This window comes from Oryzias latipes, chromosome 14 (assembly GCF_002234675.1).
Source record: "Oryzias latipes chromosome 14, ASM223467v1".
In the NCBI taxonomy this organism is placed as follows: Eukaryota; Metazoa; Chordata; class Actinopteri; order Beloniformes; family Adrianichthyidae; genus Oryzias; species Oryzias latipes.
The window spans coordinates 30,207,650-30,226,381 of record NC_019872.2 but is presented as its reverse complement, the minus strand read 5'-3'; the positions used below and the strand labels follow the sequence as shown (position 1 = coordinate 30,226,381).

Here is an 18,732-nt window from a genome sequence, read left to right as displayed (position 1 = left end):
AGATTTCATGTAATCCATGGACACCAGTGAAGATCACAAATCATTGAAGAAACACTGTCTAGTGGGTCTAGATGACCCAACTCCCAACGTTAAAGTGCCTAGGATAGAACAAGGGTTAATCTCTGTATTAAGTCAAGCTCACTGGCAAGTATTGTTTGTGCAACTTTGTTGGCCTTACATACCAAGTGTTGTATGCGGCCCCCGGCGGGCCCCGTTTTCGTCTCCTGCCTGCCTGACCCTGATTCAGCTTTGTGGACTTTTAGCCAATAAATCTGCTGCTTTTGGATCCAGCCGTCTTCCTGTTTGTGACACCCAGCAGGTAAGGTTGGGGTATGTAAAAGATTTCTTATTTGCTTGAATCAACACAAATGTCCACATCAGCCAAAAGAGGGTCTGGGTTCTTAACTGATTGATGTTTAAACAGTTCTTGTAGACTGGCTGGAATGAAATCACTGCTGCACATTCTGGTTGGAACAGGAATACCGAATTTTGAAAGAAAGTTTTCATACGACAGATGTCCATGAGAGTTGAAAAGTTGCCTTATCAGACACATGTCATTTTCATTCCATCTGGGGGAAAAGGTGACTTATTCTTGTATTGCACATTACTGTCATTCCAAAAAAAAAGATGTTGGAGAAAAATTGGTTTCCTGGCCAGCTTATAAAAGTTTTGTGGGTGACTTTTTGACTTTATAATAACGTTATAAGAACTTAATTCCTCCCATTGTGACAAATATGTGTTCCAGATATTGCCTTCCCTCTCAGTAAATTACTTAAGTTAGTACATCCATGCCCCCAATACCTAGATGTTCCCAAGTCAACCGAGAGACGTAGCCTCTCCCAAATGTCTGTGTGCATCGTCGACCGCGGAGACCACCACTGCAGAATATCTGGTTGGGAACATCTCTAACAATTTCTTGGACCCTTGAATCGACATCCTCTGGATTTTTTTTCAGGGACACCAGACGGACGTAGATTCACTCAGTCTGCATCATTCATTTGGGTTTCCATCAGTCCAACCTTCTTCACCAGCTCTTTCTGTTGCTTTTCAGGGTCTCATTTATTTATTTTTTAAGTCCATTACTTCCTGATGGCAAAAATCAAGTGCCTTCTTCAAATTCTTAATTTGGACAATATTATAATCCGGCTTTATCGTTAATTTTTCCAGGAACTGCTGTGATAATGGTGGACTGCAGCTCAAAGTCGGCTCAGCAGCAGCGGTTTTATCAGGATTATTTTGCTTTTCTCCTCCTCTCACCTTCTTGGGGGATTTTCAGGGCGTACTGTATTCCAGAAAGCAGGTTCTGCTAGCTCCCACGGTAAGTTTGAGGCTAAGGAAGTTGATAACCTCAGCTTTCTGTTCCAAAGATGGAGGTATGTTTCAGGGTAGGTCAAGTTGCCAAAGCAACTCATGCTCTGAACATAACCTGGTCTGGAGCAGGTTTAGTTGAAGCTTAGTTTGTTTACAGAGAGGTGAAGCAGCATGGCGTGTCCATTTGAAGATGATTTAGTGGATGAAGAAGCTCAGATAATACTTTTTCCACCATGAGAGGGTGATAAGACCACATATGGATGTTGGAAAGAGAAACTTTTTTACTTTGATCTAACTTAATTATTTGCTTCAGTTAAGATAAATCATTTTTTTGTTAAGTCCGTTTAAAAATACATTTATTTTCCTTTCATTCAAATTAATTAAATTAAGTAGGTGTGACTTTGGTGCTGCTGTTAGATCGGCACCGCAAGGAATTGTGGGATATCATTTCCTTTGCCTGTCTGGACGGATTTGGGTTTAAGTGTGGGTTTTTGACCAAATGTGTTTAGTTGTTTAGCTGTTTTACTGTGTTTTGTCTAGTTATTTGTCCAGTTATGTTTAATTCTTTCTCCACCATGAGTGAGAGGGAGGAAGAGGAAGATGAGGATATTTAGCACCACTAGTGTTAGTCTGTGTGATGTCAAAGTCAGAGTTATGGTAGATTATTTCATGTTGTGAATCTATATTGTTTTTTTTTTTTCATTTTATTACCATAAAAATGTGAATATCTAATACATTAAACTTAGACACATGAGAGTTCAAGAAGTACAATAAATTAAGATAGAAAACTTTAATTGAATTGGAGTAATATTACATTTAGTTAGATAAATATGTAAATTTGAGTTGTAAAGAAAATATTGGCTTTGACAAGCAAAGGCCATGCAGACAGCAGGGGCAGGCTGAAGAACAGATTCCCACTCAGGAATGCAGCCGCCGCAGGGGGCTACTTGGCAGTGGTCCCCCCTCCCATGGTTGCTGTATGGAGTGGAACCCCCTCTTTCGGTTTTATTTGCACCTTAGACATGTAGGGCCCTTGGTATGGGGGGTGCTTGGACATCACTGCCAGCAAGCAGCAGATGTCCTCCTGGCACCCTACCCGCCAATTTTAACCGCACCTTAGACATTTAGGGCCCCTTGGTGGGGAGGGTGAGGGGACATCTCCCGATTACTCACAGTGATGTCCCCTCAGTGATCTACCCGCCAATTTTAACTGCACCCCCCTTAGTACACACACCCCTCCCCCCTCAAAATATACATTCCAACACAAACACACACACATGCACACACACACCCTCACAAACATACAGACATCCACACACATTTTGCAAGGAAGGCGGTGCTCTCTCCGCCCCAGGGGGGGGCCGGTTTACATTACACCTGAGCCGGGGGTGTCCGTGTCCCTGGGGGGTGGGCATCCACTTCTATATTTTCCGATGAACCGCCGCAGTTTTCTTGAGTTCTTCATCCTTGTTAGTTTAGGATTAACCTTCTAGGCCGGTTGGATCCGACTGCTGGTAAAACACACACTCTTCTGGTTCTACTCCCCGACGCGTCCTCGCGTCTCTCCCCTCAAGCTCCGCTATCCTCAGTGGCCCACGCAGAACTCATCACCTTCAACCTCCAAGACGATAGTTACATACTACGAAAGATTTTCTTCCAAGCTCTTTGTATTACTCTGTACCCCCCCGCCCCCCGGGTAAAAATAAATCTTTTCAAAGAACTATGGGCTCTGAGTACTTCCGGGTTTCAGCATCTGGGTCTGCCACGTCTTTGACGTCATGACAGAACGAACTGGCCAACACCCAGACCCAGCTGACCCGGAAGGACTCTGTTTCGCCGTCACGCAGCAAGGATTAGCGCTCGGTCATCAAGCCGAAACCCTCAGCCAGATGGCGTCAGCCCAGCAGGATTTGTTCCGCCGTTTGGACGGCATTTCTCAAGTCTTAGTTGAGCTAACAGGTCAGCAATCGGCCACGACTACATTTAGCTCATCATCTCCCCCTGCTGGGGGTTCTAATCAATCCACCGCCAACTGGACTCAAGAAAACTTCCGCCTACAACCCGAACCATTTCAAGGTGACGTTGAATAGTGCGGATGTTTTCTTTTAGAATGCCAATTAATCTTTCAGCAGGCCCTGTGGTATTACCACGCTGACCACAGCAAGATTACTCTTGTCGTTAACTCCCTCCGAGGTAAAGCTCTCCAATGGGCCCAAGCTTACTTATCTGCTAACCCTATTTTCTAAGTGCCTTTTGAACGTTTCATCGGGGAGTTTCGTCTGGTCTTCGACCTACCCCGCAAAGCTGAGGAGGCTACCTGTCGCCTTTGGGACTAAGACAACGCAGCTGTGCTGTAAGTGAACATTTAATTGATTTCCGCATCCTAGCGGTGGAGGCTGGCTGGCCAGACGTCGCCCTCAAAGGCGTGTTCTATCAGTCTTTAAATGAAAATATCAAAGAACACTTATGTTCACAGCCCGAAGCTAAGACATTCGAAGAGCTCGTCACCGCCGCCTTTTGGTCTGACATACGGCTCCGGGAACGACAGATGGAGCGCTCACGTCCTCAAATCACCAGGTCAGGACCATCTCCTCCTGGCTTCCGTTAAAACATCAATCGAACCTCTGAGGAACCGATGCAGATCGGCCACTCCAAGCTCACCCCGGAGGAATGTCGTCGACGTAAGGAGGAAGGTACCTGCTTTTATTGTGGTCAATCTGGCCATCACGTTCATCAGTGTTCTTTGCGTTTAAACTCAAGAGCCCCCCGCTAGAAGACAGGCCGCGGGAGGGTCCTCCATCTGTTACTCAGGAAAATAATTTCCTCTACGTTCCTGTCAAGCTATGCCACCAGTCCCAGACTCATGAATGTCAGGCTCTCATTGATTCTGGAGCAGAACAAAGTTTTATTGACTCTCATTTGGTTTCCAAGCTCAGCCTCCCCGTCGAACCTCTGGACCATCCGGTCAAAGCGGCTGGGTTAGGCAGACAACTGCTCACTCGCATCACTCATTGCACCAAGCCGGTCCAACTCATCACCTCTGGTAACCATCATGAATACTTGCAATTTTACATCACCCAAACTCTCCAGTCTCCTGTTATCTTAGGGTTCCCCTGGTTACGTAATCACAATCCACAATTCGACTGGGCTAACTATCAGATCACCAATTGGAGCACCCACTGTATGGTTAACTGTCTCCGCTCCGCCATTCCCTCCGTGCCCCCCAGCCCTGATCCGGTTTCGGAAGAGATCGACCTCACCAAGGTACCCTCCTATCATCATGACCTCAAGTCGGTGTTCAGTAAAATAAAGGCGGGTGCTTTACCCCCTCACAGGCCCTATGACTGCTCCATCGAGCTATTAAGCGGAGCCACGCTCCCTAAGGGCCGTCTTTTCAATCTGTCCGGCCCTGAAAAACTCGCGATGGAGAAATATATTCACGAATCCCTTTCTTCAGGTCACATCCGCCCATCCTCATCTCCTGTCAGTGCTGGTTTTTTCTTCGTCCAGAAGAAAGATAAAACCTTATGACCCTGTATTGACTACCGGGATCTCAACCAGATCACTGTTAAAAATAAATGTTCTCTGCCCCTTATCAGTTCCGCCTTAGATTCTGTTCAGGTAGCGCGTGTATTTTCCAAGTTAGATCTCCGGATCGCGTACCATCTTGTTCGCATGCACGAGGGAGATGAATGAAAAACTGCCTTCAACACCCCTCTAGGGCACTCCGAATACCCAGTGATGCCTTTTGGGCTCACTAACGCCCCAGCAGTGTTTCAGCACCTCGTTAATGATGTTCTCCGGGATTTTCTTAATAGATTCGTATTTGTGACGACATACTCGTCTATTCTCCTAACTTAGAACAACACACCAACCATGTACGCCGGTTTGCATTCACCATCACCTATAGTCCTGGTAGTTGGAACGTTAAACCTGATGCCCTTTCACGTGTCTTCCCCCAAGAGGCCGTCCATCTACGTCATAGGAAACATTACTTGGGATATAGAGACGCGCGTCCTACAGGCCCAGCACGAAGAACCTGATCATCCTCTTCCCCCAGCTAATCTATTATATGTTCCTACTTCACTTCGTTCGGACGTTCTCACTTGGGGTCACTCCTCCCGTATTGCCTGCCACGGAGGGACCCAAAGAACGCTCAATCTAATGGGTAATAGCATAGGTTTTTCTGGCCGACCATGGAGCGGGATGTTAGGGAGTTTGTTGCTGCATGTACCATCTGCGCCAGATCTAAATCTTCCAATGCGCCCCCGGCCCTCTACCTATCGCCAAACGCCCTTGGTCCCACCTGGCCATAGACTTCTTTACTGGATTACCCCCGTCTTTAGGTAATACGGTTATTCTTACCATTATCGATCGCTTTTCAAGGACATTGTATCCGACCGGGGACCACAATTCGTGTCCCAGGTCTGGAGGGCCTTCTGCTCTGCCCTGGGCACCACAGTCATTCTTACCTCAGGTTATCACCCACAATCTAATAGACAAGCAGAGCGCGCTAATCAAGAGCTAGAAGCCGCTCACCGCTGTCTTGCCGCTCAAAATCCGGCCAATTGGTCTAAGTTTCTTGTATAGACAGAGTACGCGCACAATAATCATCCCTCCTCCGCCACAGGTATGTCCCCATTCGAAGCTTCACTCGGCTACTCACCTCCTCTGTTCCCCTCTCACGAGCTTGATCTAGCGGTTCCCTCTGTCCAACACCATCTGCAGTGCAACCAACGCTTCCGGCACCAAGCCAAGGCTGCTCTCTTACGCACCCGGGAGAAAAACTGCCGCTTGGCCAACTGTCGCAGAAGGGCTGGTCCTGATAACCAATCGGGTCAAAAAGTCTGGCTGTCGTCACGGAACATTCCCCTTCAAGCTACCTCCCGCAAACTGGCTCCCAGTTATATTGGCCCTTACGTCATCGAGAGGATTATCAACCCCTCCTGCGTCAGACTGCGGCACTCAAGGTACACCCCTCTTTCCATATTTCACAAATTAAACCCTTCCAGGAGAGTCCCCTTTGCCCACCGTCCACTTCCCCACCACCCACCCGGCGCCCCTGCCTTCACAGTCAGTCGGACTTTGGACATTCGCCGCCGGGGCCGCGGTTTTCAGTATTTGGTGGACTGGGAGGGTTACGGTCCGGAGGAGCGCTCGTGGATCTCCCGCTCTATGATTCTGGACCGTTCCCTCCTGGATGACTTCTTCCGGGCCCACCCGGATTGCCGTCCCGGACCGCCTGGAGGCGGTCGTTGAGGGGGGGTACAGTCACGGTGCCTCTGTCAGATCACATCCCCCCTCACAGCTCCTGCTCTGCTGATTGGAACCAGCTGACCATCATCACCTCATCATCTGCCAGACCTTCATAAGGGAGCGGCTCACCAGAATCCAACGCCAGTTCGTTAAACTCACTCCGGTGCCTAAGTCTGGCCTTTCAGTCAAGTTTATGATTCCTGTTTGCATCCTTCCCATCTCGCCTTGTACTTACCTTCAGGTTCATTTCCACGGGTCAAGCTGGTTCCCCCTCATCCAGAGCTCCACTTCTCATTCCAAGCTGGTTCCGCCGTCCTCGGCGTCCACACCTCGCCTCAAGTTGGTTACCCTTTCCTCAGCCCCACGCCTTGTCTCTTCTGGTTCTACGCCCCGACGTGTCCTCGCGTCTCTCCCCTCAAGCTCCGCTGTCCTCAGTGAGACGATCGCTACACACTACTACACTACTACACACTACGCAGGATCTTCTTCCAAGCTCTTCGTATTACTCTGTACCCCCCCCCCAGGTAAAAATCCAAGAACTAGGGGCTCTGAATACTTCTGGGTTTCAGCATCTGGGTCTGCCACGTCTTTGACTACATGACACTCTCAGCTAAACCTGAGCAAAGGTTTGCCTGCAGACTTTTTCATGATCAGACTGATTATGATCCTGCTGTTCACCTTCAATGAGAAAATATTTCATTTAGTTTGAAATCTATTTTGTGAAAATGGTTTTCTTACACATTTAATAGTTAAGTTTTGATAAAATTTCCCAAAATTTTTAATAGTTTCTCAATTTATTTGACACTTTTAAAGAACTTCTATACCTGTTTCAATCCTTCTGCCTTTTAATAAAGTAAATACCTAAGTATGGTTGAACATTTGGATCCATTTTGTGTTCAATATTTTATTTAATTTAAATATGACTTTTGATAAACATGGTTGAAACTGAAATGAGCAACACATCATGACTGTTATTTGGCTTAAGCGAAGACAGCATAGAAGTAAAACTATTATTATATCACCGTGGTTCGAACTCAACCAAGCGACTGTCACCTTGGACAGCGCTACACAAGCTGCAATTTGGTTGTCTCCGTGTTACAACTACATACGACTGGCCTGTGATGAAAATGATCATAAATTAACCCCCAAAGATCTAAAACGAAAACCCTGGCATGAAGAATCCAACATGCAGTCGTCCATCTACTGCTGTGCAGAAACTCCTGCACAACACAACTCATCCGGGCAGCCGTGGTGCAGCGGTAGGGCGGTCGACCCATGATCGTAAGACTGCAGGTTCAATTCCTGCCTTGCACGCCCATGAGTCGAAGTGTCCTTGGGCAAGACACTGAACCCCACCTTGCCTCTGGGGGTAGGCGGGCGCCTGTGTTTGGCAGCGGCGCGGCCACCAGTGTGTGAATGTGTGTGTGACTGTAAAAGCACTTTGTAGGTAGAAAGGCGCTATATAAGTATACGCCATTTACCATCCACACATGAAGACTGAAACCTGTCAGTTGTTTCCGGTAGAACATATTCACTCTGATCAACACAAACATGCAAATGTACAGCACACATGGGAGGAAGTTTCATCATGTGGGTCTTCGCTGGTTCCTGTTTTGGAATAAACGATTGCAGCTGCAGGAGTGAAAGAAGCAGCCCTTCTCCTTTTTCTGCTCAGATGAGGACTTGAGGGGAAACTCCCAGATGTGCTTCATGTTTTACTGCTTTGGAGGTCAAACTGTTGATCATCTCCTTTACAAAAGTTTCAGTCTTAGTAGAAGGAACTGCTGTTCAGTCGCTGCCACACATTAGTCAGTGAGGTGTGAACATATTTAGAAAATCTGGTTTACATTTGACAAATTTCCTCTCTGTTTTGGTGCAGTTACGTTTACTGATTTAGAAGTTTTTGGTCAAACACTTCAACATTTCAGGCCAAATGCTTCACAATAACTCTGAGGTCTGTTGGTCCTGATCGAGTCCTGAAGCATCCGTCTGGTCTGTTTTGTAAAAAGATCAAGAAGCGTGTTTTACCCGGATAAATGCACGACCATTACACGTATAAAGATTTTACAGTTTTTAAAAAGAACAATTTCCCTTTAATGTCAAGACAGCTATGCCTCTGAGCAATGTGGGCGTGGCTTATGAGCATATCTGAAAATGATCCTTTGGTGAACAGATATAAAAACCAAGAACATTAATCCAACTGAGGCTGGAAAACTGTGATGGTTGTCATGGAAACCTCAGCTGCATAAACACAATTGAAATCCAGCCTTTCGGATTCTGTAACTCTCAAAGTTTTCAGTTTTCACACATTTGGGGCCTTTTCCATTTCCACTGTTTTATTCTCTCTTTTGGCCTCTGAGGAGGAAAGGGACGAGTCTGAAGGGGCTTGGACAGATCCAAATGTGTCCTTTCATAAACATAGAATGTCTAACCGTCAGTGAAAGCATCACGCTTCCTTCCTGTTTTCTCTTCCTCTGACAGCCTGCCGGCCTCACAGCTCACAAGCCTCCATCCTCCTGCATCCACCTGCTGCTCGCCATGGAGGACGTCTACGTCCGGCACGTTGAGCTGCTGGGCATCGAGAAACGCTTCTTCCCGACTCAGCACTTTGTAAGTCTGCGGGTTGTGCTCAGCAGGACTGGGATCCTCTGGCGCTGACGGTGCTTGTCATGTTGGCTTCAGGTGTACATGCTGATGGTGAAGTGGAGCGACCAGTCGGAGAAGCTCATCTACAGGAGCTATCCTGAAATCCACACTTTCCATGTGAGCTCCTGCACTCGTCTTCACAGACCATGACATCATAAGTGCCTGATCTTCACGGTCTGTCGCGGTTTGGTCCCAGAAATCCCTGAAGGACATGTTTCCCATCGAGGCTGGTCAGATCGAGGCGAAGGACAGAATCATCCCTAAACTCCCAGGTAAAACCACATTCTTTTCCTCAATGTTCAGCTGTGCTGTGTAGTTAAAGGGGGGGGGGGGGGGGTCGTGCACGAGGACGCCTCCTTTCTTGTGTCACTCACAAACTAAAGCTTTAGCTTTTGAAGCGGGGCTTCAGCCAGAACAGATGAAGCGTGTGGAGACGGTTTATGGGTTTAGCACAAGGACAGAGTCCGGTTCTGAGGGACACAATGGTCCACATGTGACATTCTGAAGAAGGTGTGGTCACACAGACTCACTCCTTCCATCCCTTTAACCGGATCAGTGGCAGTGTGGGAAATGTGGATTTTTTCAGACAATAACACGCCGGTTATTTTCAGAAAGATGAAGGGGGTTTTAGGAACAGATGCCTCATCGTCACACTGAGGACATCAGGAGTTTCAACAGTTTAACTGGAACTTCCACATCTGCTGTCCTTTGATCAGAAAGCACTACAAACTCGTGGTTCTTTAGGTGAAACAAGGATCCGTAGAGGAGCCGCACAGTTGATGAACAGGATGGAGTATCTAAACGTGATTAGGGGCTTTCAGAAAGTCGATTTATCGAGCGTTTCCAGGTGTGACGGCCAACAGCCAGGTATGAGGAAAGAAGCAGATCGCTCATTGGTCTCTCTCCTGATGAAAACAGAACTGTTTTTTGAGAAATGTTCGTTACAAAACCTGTGGTGCTGTCGGGAAAAGGAGAAGCAAAGACCTCAGGTTTGCTGCAACAGCAGCCCTGACTGAAGGTTTCCTCACAGTTTCTCTCATCATCTGGAAACGGCACTTCTAACGCTTTCCCGCCTTCATGAAGACCCAAAGAGCTTTGCAGCCACATTCACTCACTGCTGTCCTGCACTGGCATCTGCCTGTAACCACCACGAGTTATGTGGGGTTCAGTGAATTGCCAAAGGAAGGGCAAGGTGGGAATCAAGCCTGCAACCTTTCAGTTACAGGTTGACCGCTCTACCTCTGGACCACAGCTGTCCTCAATGTAACATGGAATTGAGTTTGAGAGCTGTTTCAGATTTGTGCAGCCCTTTAGAGCCTCTGTGTCCGAACTAATGCAGGCAGCTGAAGGCGTGGTCGGCGTTTGCCCCTTCATGGCTGAACCAAAGTCTTCAGAGCACACAAGACTTGGTCAAATGTACATATTTAGAGGGACTTGGCCGAATGAAGCCCTTTTCCCAGGAAAGGAGATGCTCTTGTCTTTGTGTCCTCAGCTCCACGATGGCTGGAGAGCCAGAAATCCAGAGAAAACAGAAAGACGACCTTGGTGGATTACTGCCACCTGCTGGTCAGCCTGCCGCCCCACATCTCCCGCTGCAAAGAACTCTCCAACTTTTTCAAGGTTCGCCCTGAGGATGAAAACCCACCGGCGCCAAACATGTGCGTTTCACAAGCACACAAAAATATCCTTATTTTTGTAAGTCCAGAATTTCTGTTGGACCTGACCCTTCTCTCTGCAGAACCAAGAGAAACCAGACCTTTGTGGTGTCTAAAGAACCGGCCCAGGGCACTGCTGCTGGTGGGAACTCCTCCATGCACCAAGTCAGTTCCCGCTCATTGTCCCCTGCACTCTGACCAATGAGTTGTTTCTTACAGAGATCTCTGGGCCCATCATCCTGGACACCTACAGAGTGATTGCAGACTTTGAAAAAACATCTAAACACGAGCTCAACCTGCACGACGGCGACCTCGTGGAGATCTTGGAGAAAAATTCGAATGGTGAGTCCTCTACCATCCAACCAAGACCACCAACAACGGAAACAGGCTGCAGAGATCAAGGAAGGAGTTGTTTTTCCAATCGTCCCTTCATCATAGTCAGAACCTCCACCCAGAACTGATCCATCACAACCAGGATCTTCATTCCAGGAGACGTGTCTCCTTAAGAAATGACCCTGAGAATCAGAAATGTTCTAACCTTCAGCCTCCTCTGGTCTGTTTGGAGTTGATCACACTTGAAACAACAAGCAATGAGGTTCTGTCTGATGGCTTTTAAATGAGTCAAGATGCATGTTCAGGTATATCCAGGTGTCACCAGTCCTTCCTGTCTGTGCTGTTGTTGCATTGAGGTTGGTGGTTCTGTCAGTGCGAGGCCAAACGGGGATGGGTGCCTGCATCTTACTTGGAGCCGCTGGATGGACCGGAGGAGGCAGAGGAGGCAGAACCTGACTATGAAGGCAAGAACAAACCTCAAAAGGCCGCTTTCACACTGAGCTGTTAGGTCTGCACCAGTCTCTTCCCATAGTGCGCTTTGGCACAGCCCACCTGAACTGTGGTGCTGACAAAGGGGCAATACTTTCATCCATGTGTGTGTGCTGGGGGGGGGGGGGGGGGGGGGTTGTCATCATAGTGAACAGCCTTGTTGAGATTGAAGCTAACAGGGTTTTGTACCTTAGGCCAGCTGAAACACTGAGCTGAGCTCTCATCATTGTGTCACTAAAGGAGAGCTTCACGTCACCACCAACGCCTACAAGGCGGAACAGGACGACGAGATCTCTCTGGACCTGGGGGAGACCGTGGAGGTTATTCACAAGCTGCTGGATGGATGGTGGGTGGTCAGGTAAGACATTTGTCTGGACCACATGTCAGCCTTGGTCCGCCGGCCCTCACTGACACTAAACCAGTTCTGCCTTAGTCTGCCTGGGCTGGCGCTCTGTAGAACTACTCCAGTTCTGCCTTGGTCTGCCTGAGCCAGCCCTCTCTAGAACTGGTCCAGTTCTGCCTTAGTCCGCCTGAGCTGGCCTTCTAGAACTGGCCCAGTTCTGCCTTGGTCCGCCTGAGCCGGCCTTCTCTAGAACTAGCCCAGTTCTACATTGGTCCGCCTGAGCTGGCCCTCTCTAGAACTGGTCCAGTTCTGCCTTAGTCCGCCTGAGCCGGCCCTCTATAACTGTTTCAGTTCTGCATTGGTCCGCCTGAGCTGGCCCTCTCTAGAACTGGTCCAGTTCTGCCTTGGTCCGCCTGAGCTGGCCCTCTCTGACACTGATCCAGTTCTGCCTTAGTCCGCCTGAGCTGGCGCTCTGTAGAACTAGTCCAGTTCTGCCTTGGTCTGCCTGAGCCAGCCCTCTCTAGAACTGGTCCAGTTCTGCCTTAGTCCGCCTGAGCTGGCGCTCCTTAGAACTAGTCCAGTTCTGCCTTGGTCTGCCTGAGCCGGCCCTCTCTGACACTGATCCAGTTCTGCCTTAGTCTGCCTGGGCTGGCGCTCTGTAGAACTACTCCAGTTCTGCCTTGGTCTGCCTGAGCCAGCCCTCTCTAGAACTGGTCCAGTCCTGCCTTGGTCCGCCTGAGCCGGCCCTCTCTGACACTGATCCAGTTCTGCCTTAGTCCGCCTGAGCTGGCGCTCTCTAGAACTAGTCCAGTTCTGCCATAGTCTGCCTTAGCCGGCCCTCTCTAGAACTGGTCCAGTTCTGCCTTAGTCCGCCTGAGCCGGCCCTCTATAACTGTTTCAGTTCTGCATTGGTCCGCCTGAGCTGGCCCTCTCTAGAACTGGTCCAGTTCTGCCTTGGTCCACCTGAGCTGGCCCTCTCTGACACTGATCCAGTTCTGCCTTAGTCTGCCTGAGCCGGCCCTCTATAACTGGTCCAGGTCTGCCTTGGTCCGCCTGAGCCGGCCCTCTAGAACTGGTCCAGTTCTACCTTGGTCTGCCTGAGCCGGCCTTCTCTGACACTGATCCAGTTCTGCCTTGGTCCGCCTGAACCGACCCTCTCTAGAACTGGTCCAGTTCTGCCTTAGTCCGCCTGAGCTGGCCTTCTAGAACTGGCCCAGTTCTGCCTTGGTCCGCCTGAGCTGGCCTTCTCTAGAACTAGCCCAGTTCTACATTGGTCCACCTGAGCTGGCCCTCTCTAGAACTGGTCCAGTTCTGCCTTGGTCCGCCTGAGCTGGCCCTCTCTGACACTGATCCAGTTCTGCCTTGGTCCGCCTGAGCCGGCCTTCTCTAGAACTAGCCCAGTTCTACATTGGTCCGCCTGAGCTGGCCCTCTCTAGAACTGGTCCAGTTCTGCCTTGGTCCGCCTGAGCTGGCCCTCTCTGACACTGATCCAGTTCTGCCTTAGTCCGCCTGAGCTGGCGCTCTGTAGAACTAGTCCAGTTCTGCCTTGGTCTGCCTGAGCCAGCCCTCTCTAGAACTGGTCCAGTTCTGCCTTAGTCCGCCTGAGCTGGCGCTCCTTAGAACTAGTCCAGTTCTGCCTTGGTCTGCCTGAGCCGGCCCTCTCTGACACTGATCCAGTTCTGCCTTAGTCTGCCTGGGCTGGCGCTCTGTAGAACTACTCCAGTTCTGCCTTGGTCTGCCTGAGCCAGCCCTCTCTAGAACTGGTCCAGTCCTGCCTTGGTCCGCCTGAGCCGGCCCTCTCTGACACTGATCCAGTTCTGCCTTAGTCCGCCTGAGCCGGCCCTCTCTAGAACTGGTCCAGTTCTGCCTTAGTCCGCCTGAGCCGGCCCTCTATAACTGTTTCAGTTCTGCATTGGTCCGCCTGAGCTGGCCCTCTCTAGAACTGGTCCAGTTCTGCCTTGGTCCACCTGAGCTGGCCCTCTCTGACACTGATCCAGTTCTGCCTTAGTCTGCCTGAGCCGGCCCTCTATAACTGGTCCAGGTCTGCCTTGGTCCGCCTGAGCCGGCCCTCTCTAGAACTGGTCCAGTTCTACCTTGGTCTGCCTGAGCCGGCCTTCTCTGACACTGATCCAGTTCTGCCTTGGTCCGCCTGAACCGACCCTCTCTAGAACTGGTCCAGTTCTGCCTTAGTCCGCCTGAGCTGGCCTTCTAGAACTGGCCCAGTTCTGCCTTGGTCCGCCTGAGCCAGCCTTCTCTAGAACTAGCCCAGTTCTGCCTTGGTCCGCCTGAGCTGGCCTTCTCTAGAACTAGCCCAGTTCTACATTGGTCCACCTGAGCTGGCCCTCTCTAGAACTGGTCCAGTTCTACCTTGGTCCGCCTGAGCCGGCCTTCTCTGACACTGATCCAGTTCTGCCTTGGTCCGCCTGAACCGACCCTCTCTAGAACTGGTCCAGTTCTGCCTTAGTCCGCCTGAGCTGGCCTTCTAGAACTGGCCCAGTTCTGCCTTGGTCCGCCTGAGCTGGCCTTCTCTAGAACTAGCCCAGTTCTACATTGGTCCACCTGAACTGGCCCTCTCTAGAACTAGCCCAGTTCTACATTGGTCCACCTGAGCCGGCCCTCTCTGACACTGATCCAGTTCTGCCTTAGTCTGCCTGAGCCGGCCCTCTATAACTGGTCCAGGTCTGCCTTAGTCCTTCTGAGCCGGCCCTCTCTGACACTGGTCCAGTTCTTTTTGAACAGGAAAGGGGATGAGACTGGTCATTTTCCATCAATGTTCCTGACCAAAGCCAGCAAGAGAATTCAGACGCTGAGGACCAACCTGCATGGACAGAGGCCTCCTCCACGCAGGTCTGAACCAACAACGCCCCACATACATGTGACACGCTTCAACATGACACACATTCCTTTCTTGTTTCTGAAACCAATCAAGACCAGTTTTTTTTTACTTTCTATTCGAAGTTTTCTACCAAACACCTGAAACATAAATAAACAGGGGAAATGGATTCCTTTAAAGTGGTAGCGCCAAAGTGGGCGGGGCACAATTGTTTGGGAGCTGCTAACCTTAGCGTAGGACCAAAGGAAATGTTGGAATGGTGAAAGACGCAACAGCAGGTGAACTCATGACACCAGAGTTTCCTGACTTTGATCAAAGACAAGGAAGAGGCTTCAGCAATCATAAAGCATGTCCAAAGTCCGGCCCACAGGCTCCTTTTATAAAATCAGTCATGTGCAGGTCCCAGTTTTTTAAAAACTGAGTATGGTTTCTTGATTGTGCCCGGCTAAACTGGGTTTGAAACCACTGTAAACCTGTGGCAGAACTGTCTTACGACTTTTCTGAGACACTCTGAGCTCATTTTCAGAGATTAGCTGTAAAGAAAAAGGGACAGTTGACCGTGAGTCCACCGCTTCCAGGACACGAGGAAACTGGCAGTTTTCCAGTGAAACACCAAACGACTGTGTGTCTAACATGCAGAGAGGCTGTTTTCAAGGTGGTAATAGGCAAAATGCAAGCTTGAGGCAAACGAACAGTCCAAAAAAGGGAGAAATTCACAATGGTTTTGGTAAAAAACACATTCAGATGTTTTTCATTCTAATGAAATGTTCATGTATGTAAAGTTTTTCCTGTTGTTCAAAGAATGTTGGCCTTCACACATTTTCACCAAATCTGGCCATCTTTGGTAAAGGTTTGGACTGGTTTAGAGCCAAACTGTGCCAGAGCAGGTTCCGAGGAAGGATGGGAACCTTCTGAGGAAAACAGGGTGTGAGGTGCGGTGCACCACGATGGTCTCAGACTGAAGGAAGCCTGGAGGAACCAGGCTAGCCAGGAGCTAGAAGGAAGCAGGATTAAGAGGACAAAGCAGGAAAATTTCAGGGTTCCTGATGAGGATGATGTCCTTCAGGATGACCACAGGAAACTAAACGGGTCCATTCTCCATGAACCACATTATTGACCGCGTTCTCCTTGAAGCGATTTCAGACTCTTGACTCTTTGAATTTAGAAAACTGGGTTTACGAAACAAACTCTTCCTGTTCTGGTTTCAGGTCCACCATCAAAAATGCCAAAAGCATCCATAACAGGTCTCGCCAGCGGCTCTCTCAGGAAGCCTACCGCAGGAACAGTCGCAGATACCTGCAGCAGAAAGGCGGCCGCCTGGCCTCGCCTCACAGGAGCTCCAGAGGCTCGGGGAAGTCTCCTCTGACGGAGAGGAAGAACCACGGTAACCCTGTGCTCCTGTGTGACGACGGATTCCGGTGGACGCCACCGTTTTTAATGTTTGGTTCTGGCTGACAGATAACATTCCTGAGCTGCATGGATCGGAGACCGAGACGAAGAGGGAAACCCCGGTCATCCCCCCCCGGCCCAGTCCTGAGCTCATCCTGGAGCGCTGCACTGCAAACACCTGCAAGAAAGTCAGCATACACAGGTCCCAGTCCGGTTCTTCCAGCCAGAACCAGGACCAAAAAAAGTAAAGCGAGCTGTTCCTCTCAGATCGATCACTGCTGCAGTTTCTGCAGCTTTCAGCGCCAAACATGAATGTTTTTGGTCATACTGTCAGATGACAGTACAGAAACCACCAGCAAACCAGAACCTGCATAGCTTTGCTGTGGGAGGAGCTTCTGCTTGCGTTCCTTTCTAAATAAAGTCATTTAGCTGAAGATAAAGTGGGACTCCTGTGTTTCAGTCATTTATGGGCGAATGATCCAGAGACTTTGGAGCTTCTGTCACTCTTCCAGAATCAAAACACTGGTGTCACGTGACTGATGAGGTTGGAAGCTTTGAGCGGCGCTGTTTCACTTCCTGCTTCCTTGTCATTGGCTCACGGAGTTTCAATGCATTTCCAGATGACAGGCTGAGTGGTTTGGAGCCATAACAGCAAGAAAAGGAGCATCTGAATGCACTGGGTCTGAGAGGAGATGGAGATCTGGATTCTGAGAGTATTTTCAAAATAAAATACATATACATGACAGGAAAGAGTGTGAGAAACATTTATTTCGCTTATGTTAAACAAACAAACTTAAAAACATCAACATAAACATTGACACTGATCAGAGACTGAAAAACTTGTCAGCTTTCGTGAATATTCATTCCAAAGCAACCATAGAATTCCTCAAACCCAAACTGTTGTCTTTGGAGGTTTTCCTTCAAACACAAAGAGAACACAACACAAAACCACTTGAATCGCACACGGACTGAAACCGCGTTTGATCCTGCTCTTTAGAGGCTGCCATGGCTTCAGATATCCACCAGGTGTCACCGTCACTAAAGTTGATACCAAACCTTAGTGCTTCATGACTCTTCACGAGGCTTCACTCTGCCTCTAGTTTTAAGGCTAACTTCATTGGAGTGTTTTGGTCAGGACGCGATGGTGAAGAATCCAACCTGAAAGGGGTGGGGCTTGTGTGGAACTGTAAGGAGAAAAAACATGAAAAAGGGGAGGCAACAGTAGACGACCTGCAAACCAGACACCCAAATGCAACGGGGATAATTCACTTGAAATAAAAGTTTTGATAATCAACAGCTTAAACACTATCAAACAAAGACCAAGAGTTTATTTGTGTTGATTGCTCTACCATTTTCCCCCAAAAGGCTTGATGCAAAATGTGCTCATTATGCAATAGAGCCAGTTAGCAGGAACTGTCAACCTCCTCTTTGGTCCTCCTCTTTCCTGTAGCTCCCCCCTCAGCATCCTTTCACCATCACTGTTCCTCCTCTCAAACGTCTCCTTCTGCTTCCCTGCATGGATCTCCAGATCTGATCTGATCCTCTGATGGACTCATTCCTGATCCATCCTGGTTTTAGAGACAACCTCAGCATCTCCATCTCTGCCTCCTGTCCGTCTCTGGCTGCTCTCTCCACAGTCTGCTACACCTTTCCTTTGCCATGATATTTTGTATTTTTAGCCTTATTCGGCACAAACAAACAAAAATGTAAAAAAGAGGAAGTACAAAAATGATTACACTTCTGACCCCGACGTGATTTGAACACGCAACCTTCTGATCTGGAGTCAGACGCGCTACCGTTGCGCCACGAGGTCCCGCCGTAAATCGTCGGGGATGTCAGATTTAACCTATTCCTCCTGGAAAAGGGGAAGCTGGGCTGACTGCTTTGGTAATGGCGAGATTTCACTTTCAGCTTTCGCTCCAAGCGGACAGATGACCACTGATACCTGTGTACGCACACTGACCCCCATGATGACGTCATCGAGTTAACCGTGGGCTTCCGTCTCACCGGTTCCAGCCGAGGACCAGTTTTGCTTCAAATCTGCTCTTTGGGTCAGATCTTCCTTGATGTTTTGGTCTAATATCAAGGTTAAAGGTCATGAAGGTCTGAAAGGTTAAACACGAGTGTCTGACACCAAAAGCAGACGACATTATCCACGGGAAACCTGTCATGTGTCTTTGTCTCGAATGGGCCAGAAGGTTTGAGGGCTTTTTCAATCTTCTTTGATTTCTTTTTATATGTTGGTTCAGGAAAATCATAAACAAATATGGGCTTTTTGTATATATTTCTCTTTGATTATATAACTTTCTGGGTTGCAACATACGTGCAATGTTGTTGAAAAACTCCTGAAATGCTACATGTGGGAAATCCTCTTCCTGCTGAGGTTCAGGTCAGATCATGTCTGCAAAATGCTGCGAGCGCCAAACCATCGGCCCCATTTTGTGCAGGAAAGTTCTTGGCTTCTGCGTTTAGTGAAG

The 18,732-nt window shown here is 48.8% G+C and overlaps 1 protein-coding gene, 1 long non-coding RNA gene and 1 other non-coding gene across 3 annotated transcripts; 2 read left to right on the top strand and 1 right to left on the bottom strand.

Moving 5' to 3' along the window:
* The first annotated feature begins 2,674 nt into the window (after positions 1–2,674).
* On the top strand, positions 2,675–6,918 carry LOC111948640. Its single transcript, XR_002874598.1, has 3 exons — positions 2,675–3,664; positions 3,788–6,730; positions 6,809–6,918. It is a non-coding gene; the product is annotated as an uncharacterized LOC111948640 (long non-coding RNA).
* A 2,038-nt stretch (positions 6,919–8,956) lies between these two features.
* ncf1 (neutrophil cytosolic factor 1) lies at positions 8,957–16,695 on the top strand. The gene is made up of 11 exons (XM_004086612.4): positions 8,957–9,177; positions 9,250–9,330; positions 9,410–9,485; positions 10,706–10,871; positions 10,952–11,010; positions 11,088–11,210; positions 11,558–11,665; positions 11,931–12,048; positions 14,773–14,880; positions 16,075–16,250; positions 16,325–16,695. Exons 1-11 carry the CDS (start codon positions 9,106–9,108, stop codon positions 16,501–16,503), a joined length of 1,266 nt encoding a protein of 421 aa, XP_004086660.1. The 5' UTR covers positions 8,957–9,105; the 3' UTR covers positions 16,504–16,695.
* A 1,301-nt stretch (positions 16,696–17,996) lies between these two features.
* trnaw-cca lies at positions 17,997–18,068 on the bottom strand. Its single transcript has one exon. It is a non-coding gene; the product is annotated as a tRNA-Trp (tRNA).
* Positions 18,069–18,732: the final 664 nt, after the last annotated feature.

What these genes read in the sequence shown, in the direction of transcription:
- ncf1 (XM_004086612.4), top strand. Translation starts at nt 9,106, where the DNA reads ATGGAGGACGTCTACGTCCGGCACGTTGAGCTGCTGGGCATCGAGAAA. An exon ending in TCTTCCCGACTCAGCACTTT is followed by an intron (nt 9,178 to 9,249) that starts GTAAGTCTGCGG and finishes TGTTGGCTTCAG; the next exon opens with GTGTACATGCTGATGGTGAA. An exon ending in CAGAGGCCTCCTCCACGCAG is followed by an intron (nt 14,881 to 16,074) that starts GTCTGAACCAAC and finishes TTCTGGTTTCAG; the next exon opens with GTCCACCATCAAAAATGCCA.